The 13,076-nt window shown below is 44.2% G+C and overlaps 1 protein-coding gene across 3 annotated transcripts in view; it reads right to left on the bottom strand.

The window, feature by feature from the left end:
- The window catches only part of Rtkn2 (rhotekin 2), a 46,470-nt gene that overhangs the window by 476 nt on the left and 32,918 nt on the right, over positions 1-13,076 (bottom strand). For all 3 annotated transcript variants that reach the window (XM_031348211.1, XM_031348212.1, XM_031348213.1), the window contains exons 7-9: positions 6,678-6,840; positions 1,874-1,981; positions 1-653 (exon numbers count right to left, since the gene is read on the bottom strand). The exon at positions 1-653 is cut by the window's left edge and continues 476 nt beyond it. In XM_031348211.1, coding sequence (XP_031204071.1) covers positions 121-653; positions 1,874-1,981; positions 6,678-6,840 — 804 coding nt within the window. In that variant the 3' untranslated portion in view covers positions 1-120. The remainder of the gene's footprint in view (positions 654-1,873; positions 1,982-6,677; positions 6,841-13,076) is intronic.

Raw genomic sequence — 13,076 nt, 5'->3', positions numbered from 1 at the left:
ACCTAATAGCTTATTAATGGCTTCTGGCTATGGCTCTGGTCTTTAACTACACAATTACATAACATTACACATATAATGCCTCTGACCAGAGCCTTATAGCTGGCTGTACGCATAGGTTTCCTACACTTGTGCTTGGAGCCACGATCGAGGGTCCAGAATGTCCCTGATGGATTTCTGCCTTGGAACGGGCACTGGCTTCGCGTCAGAGCTGGTTTTAGTGTCTGTGTGCTCAATGTCCGCTGAACTGTTTTTCCTGGCAGGGAGGAGTTTTCGAGGTGCAGCCACCGGTTTCTGGAGATGATGCGTAGGTGGCGACAGTTTGGGATCCGAAGGCGAGGCTCCAGAGACACTGACCTGGGCCCTGCTGTCCTCGGACTGATTCTCTTTACCCTGTGTCTTTATGCTGAAAGGAGGCTGATCGGTAGGAGGGAGTGGAGCTCGCCTCTTTTTTCTTTTCCCATCTGGGGCTGGTTTGCCTGTTGGGGACAACACTTTCTTCTGGATGACCATTTCGTGACTGCCATCGAAGACTGCGGCCCACGGGGGTGCAGTGGATTCGTCATCCCGACCAATGAGGGACTGTCCATTGGTCTCTCGGATTTTCTTTTGTATTATGTCTGTTACACTTTCGAGTTTCACAGGTGAATCGATGCCTGTAATAATTTTAAGAAGAAACTTTAGGGAAAAAAAAATCAAACGGTCATATGTACTTTGTCCAAATAAACTCTTATTTTCCGAATCAATATTCTACCTATAATGACCATTAGAAACTCAGGAGCAGGATGCGTAATAAAAAACATTGATTTATGAAAGTAAACCTATCAAGAGGGCGTTAGACATCATATATACAACATGCACAGAGAAAATGCATAGCATCCATGCATACACAGCACGGGTGGACACATCCTAGCGATTCTTGAACTCTTTAGCTTAACTGTTTATGATACAGTAACTTTTCCTAGACTCAAACCCTTATTCTTTCTTCCTAGGAAGCTCGCTTTATAAAGGGAATGGGAGTGATGAGTCAGCAGGTTTTCCTACAGCCCCTTGAAGTCTCTGCTGAGGTTAAGACAAAGGGAAAGCGGACAGACAAAATTCTCCACAACCAATGGCCAGGGCAGGAGTCCCAAACCCTCACACAAACGTCAGGGGATAAGGATGCTGGGTAAAATTTCCCTTGGGAAAAATAAGACTCTGAGATAAATGTCTACTGAGTTGAGTCTCTGGATGTTTTCAAAGACACCACTCGGAACCTAAGACTGTAAATGCGTACGTTTATACACGCACACGCGCACACACACATCCTTGCGAATGTACTGGCAGATAAGTGTCCAGATGTTTGAAGAGCTCTCTGGGAGGCCACCCCACAGGATTAACACCTTTCAAGGTGTGGGAAAGTGAAACAGAAACTCAAGAAAGACCAATTTTTTAAATTAGACTTAGTTATTTCTGACCAGAGGTGAATGCTTCCATTCATTAATATATCCCTATCTCTCATACAAACAGCAATAGCAAAATCCACGGGGTAAAACAGAGAAAACAATAATTAAACATGATTACATCTTAGAGTCTGTATGTTCATTTTTTTTTCTGAATCCCATCAGCTAAAGACTTTATAGTCTTTCAAGCCTGGAGTTTTTTGTTTGATCGTGAGCATCCGAACTATGAAAAATATGTACTCATTAATTTTGTATTAATTCATCTATTGAACATGAGCTCCTCAGTCTATAATCATCGTTCTTTTTTTTAAATTTATTTTTTATTCAATTTGTGCCCTGAGAAGTTTAATGTCAACAGAATAAGCGGCTGGGGTGTGGACATGTTGCTTTTCTGTCACTCCACAGCATGCAAGAGACAAGCCCCACCCACTTACTCATGTCGTGATACACAGAGGCCGCCTCCTTAGCCAGGAACAAAGGTGGTTTCCGTGGTGACATAATCTCAATTCTCATAAGTTCTTCACAACAGTGCTTCCACTGGCCTGGGAGAGAAAGGAAGGGACAGGCTCGTTTGAAAGAAGCTGTGCATTTCATTTTCTACCAATATCAGTACTTTGTGCACGTATGCGCATGTGTGCGCGCTGACGTCAGAAAATAACGGTTTATCAATAAAGTCTAGCTTTCAAGAAGCTTGCATGAAAACCCAGAACAATCTGCTTGCCAGAGCAGATTCTGCTTGAGTGACTCATTAAAAAAAACAAACAAACAAAACCCAGTTCTGGGTGGATACTGAGATCCCGAGGTCAGCAAGTACCACACTAAACCATCACATTAAATGCCATATTCACGTTCTCCACTGTAGATGAAGACATCCAATATTCCAGACGTTTGAAAGACAAATCCCCACTGAAATCCAGCTGTCAGACGGAGGAAGAAATACAGAATTCAAGTCCTCAGACGTATCCTTAATTTGAGTTAAAATTCCAATTAAGAAATGAGAACTGTTTAATAGTTATCACTGTGTCACGATTTAAACCCTACGATTTTGGGACTTTAACTTTTCCTCTGTGGCTACAAAAGATGGGAGTTGCCTCCCTGCATACCATGTGTCTGTCCAGTGGATCACAGAAATCATGCGGGCCCACGGCCTCGTATCGTATCTCACATCACTAGAAAAGTGAGGACAATACACCAGACACCTTCTGAGGTGAACACTTCTCCCCCCACACCTTTTTTTTTCAGTCATCTGAATGTGCATATTCAATCTGTCCAACATGGTAGTTTTCCACCAGGCTTAAAACATTTTAAGACACTTTGTATTTACTCCATATTCATTCTGTTGTCATGAGGCATGGTGACAAATGCCTGCGCATTCTGAATCCATTACCATAACTAGTTAAGACACATCAAAAGCCTTTCAGGGTATTTCATTATGATGCTGATTAGCACACAGCAGACCAACAGGAAATAACCGACCCCAGGACATAACTGGGTCCTCCCTAGGGTCGGAAGCTGGAGCTGGTATCTTACCCCTCCCCCCCTTTTATTTTAGATAAATATGTAAAAGCCATTTTTTTTTTTTTTTGCTTTCTTTGTTGCAGTGGGGGAAACATAGTATTTAATGAAAAATAATGACTCCTTCTAAATGGACTGGTACTTCTTTTTCAGGTTCCAGGACAGACCATGCTGTGAAGAGATGATGATTTCTGCATGAGAGGGTGGGGTGGGGTGGGGTGGGGGGCGGGAATCTTAAGATAAAGTGACCCGTGGTTGCACTAGAAAGAGTAGTAACCATGCTCAGGTCAGGAACATAACCCTGTATCGCCCACGTGTCCCTGGTGTCAGAGGTGGTTTTACAACGGACACATTCTGCAGGGGACTAGGCCTGTTTACATAGAAATGTGTAATAGCTGATATGCTAACACAAGGTTAATTATCAGGTAGGAGATACAGTGTTCACATAACCTGGTCTCTATTAAAGATCAGCATTCCCTGCCGGGCGGTGGTAATCCCAGCACTTGGGAGGCAGAAGCAGGCGGATCTCTGAGTTCGAGACCAGCCTGTTTTACAGAGTGAGTTCCAGGACAGCTAAGGCTACACAGAGAAACCCTGTCTTGAAAAAAACCTAAAAAAAAAAAAAAAAAATCAGCATTCCCACAATGCTGCTACCTTATTAGACATGAAGTGTGTGTGTGTGTGTGTGTGTGCATGTAATCATGCACACGCTCTGGCACTACTGTGGGGGACAGGGGAGCAGCCTGTAGAAGTTGATTCTCCTTCCTCCACAGAGCCCCTCAGAACGGAACTGTGGTTTTCAGGCTTGTGAGCGATCTCACTACCTCCACCACAATAGTTAGTGCCTGTGTCCCCTCAGTACAGTGATCTATGATGCTAAGCTAGTCATGTGACTCAGTATTTCTAGTAAATATTTGGGAAAAAAACCTATGATGACCCTAGTTTGTTTAGATGCGCTCTCTCTGCTTCACCATTCCTAGCCACTGACTCGGGGTCACCGCTCCTTTGTAAGCTCTCGGATACTAAGACAGCAATCCCCTTTGCTCCTAGCCTCCAGACCACGGGCTATTCTGGCTAAGCATACCTATGTTTCTTAACACTTCCTCTGATTAGCTTAACTCTCCTAGTCTTCCCTCCTTAGGTCGGGCTGAAGAACTGAGGTGCGACCCAGATATTCAATTACTCTTATGTTATTCCATTCTCTATCTTTTCTTCTACTTTGCTCTATATGCCATACCTCAACCAAGGTGAGGAAGGCAAGCTTGCCGCTAAGAAAATTTTGCTGCTAAGAAAATTAGAATGAGGTGGCTCAATGACAGGGGCTCAAAGCTCAACCCCACACGGGAGAAGAAGAGGGCTGACTCTCACAGGCTGTGCTCTGACCTCCACACATGCGCTATACCCTACCCACGCCTACACATGCACACACATACCAGACGGACAGACATATTTACACAGACAGATGGACAGACACACATACACCAGACAGACACACTACACATATACCCATGCACAAAGACACAGACAGATGGACAGACACACATACACAAATATACACGTACATACAGATCAGACAGACAGACACACTACACATATACCCATGCACACAGACACAGACAGACGATGGACATATACACATACATAGATACACAGACATATATACAAATAGGGATCAGACAGACACATATACACAGACAGGCAGACACAGAGACACACACATAGAGGCACAAACTGATTGTTAATTAAAATGTGACAAAAAAACTTAAGAAAATTTGAATACTACATTATAATGTAATGTTTTGGATGGTATAAACACTTCATCTTTGTGTCATTGACATGCAAAGTATAAAATGTTTTTTGTTTTTTTGTTTTGCAAAGTATAAAATGTAAGAGAAGTTGCTCTTTAAAGATGCCAGGTTGGCACAACTTGGTTTAAAAAAGTGTTTAGGGCTGGTGAGATGGCTCAGTGGGTAAGAGCACTGATTGCTCTTCTGAAGGTCCTGAGTTCAGATCCCAGCAATCACATGGTGGCTCACAACCACCTGTAATGAGATCTAACGCCCTCTTCTGGTGCGGCTGAAGACAGCTACAGTGTATTACGCAGGAGAGAGTACACTTGCTCTGGCCAGGCCAGAGCAAGCGGGCCGGAGCAAGCAGAAGTCCTGAGTTCAATTACCAGCAGCCACATGATGGCTCACGTCCATCTGTACAGCTACAGTGTACTCATACACATAAAATAAATAAATAAACTTTAAAAAAAATATTAAAAAAAAAAGTGTTTAGCTTCAAAGTGACACTCATGAGAAGTTACCTAGAGAGTGGGCCTTCCTCTGGTCCCACTGATAGCCAGACTAGAATGTTCTGGGCTAGTACTTTAATTGTTCCCTTCTCTGTCATGCCCAGGTAAAGCATATTACTGCCAAGAATCACTTGTTAAAATAAGTGTCTTTTTGTAAGCCAGAGTCTATGAATCGGAGAGTCTAGGAAAGCGGTCAAAATTTGAACTGCAATCAGCAAGAGAGGAGAGGCTGGACCAGGCCTAAGCAGTGCCATTTGTAATCCCAGAGGATTTCAAGCGCAAGGGCTAGCCTGAGCTACATGTGTTCCTTACCATCACCACCCCTGCATGCCTACCAAGTCAGCACTCACTCGGGAAGCTGAGGCAGGAGGCAGGAGGCAGGAGGCAGGAGGCAGGAGGCAGGACGTAGGGAGACCCAGTCTCGGAGAAATAGCTCAATAGAACGGAGGCTGGTTCTGAAGTCACTCCTGCCTGCACGGTGTGTAGCAACTTGACCTAAAGCAGCTCGGGATGCTCCAAACCTGAAGAAGAACTGAGATGTTGACCATGTGCCTCAGGATGGTGCTTAAGGAAAACACCTCAAAGGACTCCCTTAGTTCAATGCCACGAACCACAGGCCTCCCCGGGTCTCCCTTTCCTCATCTTGGGAGTAGAGTCAAGTAAAAACCTCCTGGGGACCTCATGAGAGGCAAGCAGGGCATAGAGCACCATAGGGCATCTTCTCGGCCGGGTGCCCGCCGTCCTTGCCTCCTTCCCAACCTCCTCCCTGACATCCACTGACATGCGCATCAGAGCAGGCCTGGGAACTGCCGAGAGAGCAGTAGGTGCCACCTCTTATACAGCAGTCCATAAATCACTCTATTGCTTGCAAATAACTTTATGACATGAGCCGGTAGCATTCTGTAGACGTGAAATACCAGCTGACTCTACCGCGAGGCTTAGCTGGATCAGAAGCAGCCAGTCACCAACAGCTCCATTTTCAAAGTAAAAATCACAGATAATGCCTACATAAGGTGGCACAGTGTACCGCTGAGGCCAGGAATCTAGGCATGAGCAAGGCTCCCACGAATGGAGAAGGAAACCCGAGATCCTTCCGTCTTTTACGCACGGAGCTGGACTGTGTTAAAGAGACGGAAACCAGACGTTCACGGGGCTGAAACTCATCTCTGCACGAGACACAAGATGATAATCGCAGCAGACCCGCAGTTAGCAGAAGGTGGCTAAAAATGAGACTCTTCTGCGCATCATGATCTTGAGGTGATCATTATCTGGAAAAGGTTTGTGGTACGAGGCCATGGTTTTTCAGGAAATTTAAAAAAGAAAAACCCCTGCCACAAGCTCTTTATGTTAATATTTGGACGGCTGTTGTCCAGCCTCCCAAGTCACATGAATACACTGCTAGAGAACAGCAAATATCTACTTACTGAGATCAAAGAAGTGCTGCCGGAAGGCGCCCATCCACTCCTGAAAGTCCGCTAGGCTGTCAGCCGCAAAGACGTGACTCACGGCCCGCCCAGCCACCACGTTGAGGGCAGAGAAACAGTGCATTTTCTTTGACTCCTTTTCCAATGCCTGAATTCTGGTTTCCTAAAAATTAGGATAAAATTGGCGGTTTCTAAGAAAATGGCTCTGAAATGATCCAGTCTTTCATTGGCTTAGCTACCACATCTATGCCAACTGTTATAATCTTACCGTTGCTTTGAAATTTAAAATATGTCACTTGAAGAATTTTCAGTATTCAAGCTCAAATCTAGAATGTCTTCAAGAAACATGTTTTTTTTTTTTTCATTAAAAGAGTTTTTTGGGTATACTATACACATATATATGATATGTTCAAAGTTATAGTTCTTGGGACATACCTGCCATTAGGATCTTGGCTTCCTGCTTTTTAAATACATCTTAGAATCGCGGTAAAGCAAGCGCAGTATGCCATGGCTTTAGTGTGGTTATGTATCAACTACATTTCCAACAGTCATAAAATTAAATCAGTCGAGTCCATTTCTTCTTTATCCCAATAGTCATACATATTACGGTGTTATTGGTTAAAGTGGTAAAAATGTTACAGTTTTTTTTTTTATTTAAACAAACAACCAAATAGGTTTTCGTCAATAATGGTCATTCCGTATGTCACATTCACTACTGATGCTCACGGGTCAAGATCTATGGGATGTATAGATGTCCCGATGTTCAAGCTACTCCTTCAAGGATGGACAGAACCCTCTATCACAAGAGCAGTGGTCTTAGTCCTGTTGGAAATCTCAACCCCTTTCTGAGTGGGACCAGGCAGGACAACGCCCTGACAATCATGGCGCTGGAAGGCGGAGGCCAGTCCCCAAGGCCCCTTTGCTTTTCCGTTGGAAAATAAAAACTTTTAAAAAGTTACAATTTAATGGCGTACTTTGTTTTTTTTTTGATATGAAAATAGGAAAAGTACTCTTCAAAAGAGCACGACTCAACTCTAGCCTGTCTCACTTCGACACCCAGCAGCTCCCGAAGGCTCCTGGGAATACAGGCTGGCCTAGAGGGAAGCAGTTAACCTTCCTGTGGTGTGTGCAGAAGGCATGGGCCTGCGGCTGCAGATGACACACACCCGCACCAGCAACAACTGTGTTGTTGTGAGTCTCGGGGAAGTAATGGGATTGGAAGGAAAACTTTATTCCCTGAAGAACGGGAAAATGCTGGAAGCTGCACACTATCTGGACCATACCGGGAATTATTTTCTACAGGACTTAATTCTTCCGGAATCTCATGGGACCGTGCCTGCTGCAGAAAGCAGCTGTGCATCTTTGAACTTCCAGACTATGACAACTGGCAGCCATCTTGGGATGGGTCTGACTTCTGGTCAGTGGGAAGTCAGGGAATGCAGACGTTCGCTAGGCTGCAATGGGACCTAGAGTCAACACAATGATTTTATAGTGACAAGGTCTTTGTACGTTCCTACCTAGAGGCCACAAACTGTGTGAATGATCTCAGTTAAGTAATCATATATACAGACATAAAGAAAAAGTTAAAACACGGCCTGCTAAATGGCAAACTTTAAAATCGCAACCAACCAATCAGCCAACCACTAACCACGAACCAATCAACCAATGACTGACCAACTACCCAACCAATCAATCACCAATCAACTACCCAACCAATCCACCTCCAACCAACCAACCAACAACCAATCAACTACCCAGCCAACCAGCCACCAACTGACCACCAATAACAAATCATACAACCAACCAACTATCCAACCAACCTCCAACCAACCAACAACCAATTAACTACCTAACCAAGCAACCACCAGCTAACAACCAACCATTTATCCAACCAACCAACCAACCAACTACCCAATCAATCATATGACCAATCAACCACCACTAACTAACCAACAAAAACCAATTGTCCAACCAACCAATCAACTATCCAACAAATCAACCAATAATTAATCAACCGAACACCAACAACCAAGCAACCTCCTTTAAAACAAAGTTTTATTATCAGTAGCAGAGGGTGACTTAACTCTAGAAAAACCTTCAGGATGATGCTCTCATCCTAACTGAAGGTTGAATTCAAGTGTGTGGAGTGCAGGGTCGTTAGAGAAATATTCTGAGCCTTTGACTATTTCCACTTAATTTCACTTCAACATAAATTTCTGATTACTCTTGTAGATGGGATTAAATAGATTCAACCACTAAATAAAGAAAATGGGATTCTTTGCACTTAAGTGCTTATATATTCAACAAAATAGTTTCTTTCTTTCTTCATTCTTTCTTTTTTTCTTTTTTGGTTTTTCAGGACAGGGTTTCTCTGTATAGCCCTGTCTGTCTTGGAACTCACTCTGTAGACCAGGCTGGCCTTGAACTCAGAAATCTACCTGCCTCTGCCTCCCATGTGCTGAGATGAAAGTCATGTGCCTATTGTTTCTAATGAAGCAAGTTGAAGCAGAGAATGAGGAAGCAGGCCATTTATATCTCAAGTAAATGCAAGTCAACAATACAGGTTAATATTATACCCTCTATTAGCTACAGTACCCATAGGCACTATTACAGAGTTTAAACACCCGAAGGTATAAGGCTTTTGTTTGTTTTGAGAGAGGGTCTCACTTTGTAGATCTGGCTAGCCTGAACTCACTATGTAGACATGGCTGGGTGTGAACTCAGAGATCTGCTTGTTTCTGCCTCAAGAGTAATGGCATATGTCAAATACTTTGCTTGCTTTTGTTAACAAGTGAAAACGAAATGCTGAGTTTAGATTAAATTATATTTTGTCACCCAGAGAATCTAACTAATGGGAAATATTTGTAATTAAACAACGTCTGTCAAAGAAAGATTAGCACAAGTGTGGCTTGCCGGGTGTTGAAGTCTGCCCAAGCTGCTTGTTGCACTGGGGACATCAAACCAGGCTCACCTCCATCCTCCCAAAGATGAGGTCATGAGAAAAGAGCAGGATAAACCTCGGACCCTATATCCTAAACTCACAGCAAGAACAGACACTCGATGTCTCTCCTCACAGGACACAAGAGCGAACAGTCTGGAAATGACCCAGTCCCAACATTTGTCCCATCTCAAGGATCACTTAGTATCTAGCAACCAGGAAGTGGCTACACGGTTTTGAAGAAAAGAATGAGACTAGGGAAGAACCACAGGTGAAGTGCATCTCCAGGGCGGAGCCCAGGACCAGCCTCTAAACAAAGCGCGTCGCTCACAGACATTCCAAGAGAGAAGTAGGTGATGGGAACAGGATTCCTGCTTTACTTTTTCTACCGTTGTCTAAAGAGTTGGTTTGGTTTGAGAGCACTAAGTATGTGTGGTCCTTCCGTTCTCTGAGGACGCTTTCAGCCCTTCCGGTTTGTGATGGACCTGGGATTACGGTGATGGGCAGCTTGCTCCGACTTCGCTCATCAGAATGTCCCTAGGCACTGCTGCGGAGTAAGACGGAAGGGTTCCCTGGGAAGGCCACGAGAGCTCAACTCTGCAGCGAAGACACACTCTGAGGTCATGAGGACGGTTCCTTTTGGCTTCTATCACCTTGAATTAAAACGTGTTCCACCCTCTCTAGACAAGCCCACTGCCACACCCAGTTTATGGTTTTCTTTAAGTACCTTTCCTTAAAAAAAACAAAAACAAACAAACAAAAAACACTCTGGGAAAACACTTGGGTCACCATGGGGGAAGGTGATTCCCAAGTCTCCCATCCCACCAGAAATTGAAGATTGCAGGTTCCTATCAAGAATATCACCTGAGGGACTCTGTTAGGCTCTGGGACAACAGAAACATCAGTAAGAAAAGCAAAGGGGAGGGCTACATTGAATTATAACCCTTGAATTCTAAACGCATAACAATTACAAACTATCTCAATGGGCACTTTTGAAGGATGTTAGTCAAATACCGACAGACACGCATGCCTTTCTAGGTACCTCAGAGATAACCTAGCAGTAAACACAGGATGCTAACATGCGGTCAGCTTGCAGTTGGCAGTAAAAGCCCTTCCGTAGCACCGCACGAAGATGGGTGCCGTGAGGAGCCATAGGCTCATTTGGATTTTACACCTCTGTATATAGACATGCGTTCTCAAAATATACTCCTGCTCCATACCAACCCCAGTCACCATTCCAAAATCTCAGAGCTGCAAACAGAGGAATTCACATTATGTTCCGGAAACTCTGTAGGATGAGCGATTGTTTCTTTCGTAAATAAACTATGTTGGTAGTGTGTTGGGGAAGGGAGCTGGGAAATAACAACAAAGACCATTCAAAACTCCAACCAATTCAATATGGTCCTTCATCTGGAATCAGACCCAAATGGTTACAAAATCCCTTCTACTGGGACACGGGAGCACTGTCTGCATCATCATCATCATCGTCATCGTCATTTATTAACTACATATATGACTGACTACATGTATATAAAATATATTTTATCGTTATACAACTGGGAGATACACAAGCAAAATCTTTAGGATTGTACCGGAGCATGCTTGAGAGGTTCTCAATTACACTGTTCTGTACTGACTTTCTTGAAAATTAAAAAAAAAGAAAATAAAATGTGTTGTAGAAAGTCTCTTTCGTCCCTCTGAGTTGTCTGTGATCCAGGCAACATTTCCTTCCTTCCTCACAGTATGTCATAAAGACAAGTCTCAAGCCCATTTGATCGGGAATGAAAATAGCGGTGCTTAAAACCAACTCCAGCGCTGACACGTGTCTGGCGACGGAGCATGCGCACATCCACAGAACACAGAGACGGATGTCTGAACTGTGTATTCTGCAGTCATCGATTAAGCCATGCGTCAGGCACGGCCAATACTAGTTTGAAACAGTTACGTTTGATTTCTGTCAATAGCGTCCGTCGGATGTAAACGCCCTGAGGAAAGCGCTCCTAAATAAAACTGTTGCGGCTATATTTAATAAAGGACAACTGTGTAGCTGACAGGCTTCCGATATCAAGATGACTATTGTGAATGGGAAAACATGCCATGCGCTCTGTGGTCACTGGGCTCTCTAAATGCGCCTGATAAATATAATAGTTAAAAGCATGTTCGAGACAATTCGATACAACCTATCACACCGAGTGGAGTCATTGATCGGTTCAGCACAGATCCATTACTGAAATAACGGATGTCTAGTATGTAAATCAAAACAGATTGCTGATCTCGAAGACGCTAGCTTCTTTCCCACCCCACCAGCCACGGATAAAGCTTCGGCTAATAAAGCGCTTTCCGCACTGTGCGGAGACTGTGGCTCAGTACCGGCACTGAGTGTCTTGTCCAAACAACACTCAGAGTGAAGGATTTTTGGAAAGTTGGAGTAAATCACCCTTTCAAATTTGGATTGAAAGTACTTGGGGCTTTTAGGTTTTTCTTCCCTTCATGTGGCCATTTCTACAGATGGCTCCCTATGAAAATTAATGAACCGACTTGGCCTGACAGGAAATGCCATTTAGAAGGACAAGAATTACAGTCAGAGAGCAGAACACCCCCCCCCCCACCTCCCTGCAATCCAACCAGAGAACTTTATCGGACGTCGTGTTACAGCTTAGTGGTCACCAAACTTAGCTGCTCACATGGCCTTTGTGGTGGCCTTAAACAAAACTATTATTTGAACATCACGAGAAAAGGTCATCAAGGAAATCTACCATGTATTTTAAAGCCAAATAATCAGACAGATACAAAAATGTGTGAGCTTATTACAGGAAGAGAGAATGGGGAGGGGGCGGAGAAATGGCCGATCTGGTCCATGTGAACCACAATGCAGTCCCGGGCAGCATGGCACCAGCAGGAGCTCACACCTTGCTTGGGGAGGGGAAACTAATCCGGATAGTCCTGCACTAAAACCTCAAGCCGAGCAGCCATTTTGGGCAACGCAGGGGGTAATTTCGAGATGGACTATGTATGTACTTTGGACCACACTGTTAGCATTTCTCAGCTGTGACAACGCAGGCGTGAAATAGCTGTTTCACAAGTTGTGCTCCTCAGGGAAGTGCGTCAGCCTTGTGTTCAAACACATCAGCAGAGAAATGAGACCAGGAAAGTGACAGAGAAACACAGCGGACCTGTAGAATCTAGGCGCTGGCCCAGAGGCCAAGATTGCTGTGCTTCGTCCGACTTTTCGGCACCTCTGACTCATTTTCAGAACTGAGAAAAACCGGAATAAGCAATGACGCAACCATCATGTTTTAGGGAGTGACAATATGCCTAGGAAGGTGTGGCAGATTTGAATACCTAGATTGACTGTTTACTGTGAGCAGAAAGTTGTGAGGTGCATGGGAGGGCTCAGCGGAGAGAGGGGGAGGGCTCAGCAGAGGGAAGGGGAGGGCTCAGCAGAGGGTTCAGCATTGGAA

Source organism: Mastomys coucha, unplaced genomic scaffold, assembly GCF_008632895.1.
Source record: "Mastomys coucha isolate ucsf_1 unplaced genomic scaffold, UCSF_Mcou_1 pScaffold3, whole genome shotgun sequence".
In the NCBI taxonomy this organism is placed as follows: Eukaryota; Metazoa; Chordata; class Mammalia; order Rodentia; family Muridae; genus Mastomys; species Mastomys coucha.
The sequence above is the reverse complement of the archived record's forward strand: the minus strand, read 5'-3'. Positions and strand labels throughout refer to the sequence as shown.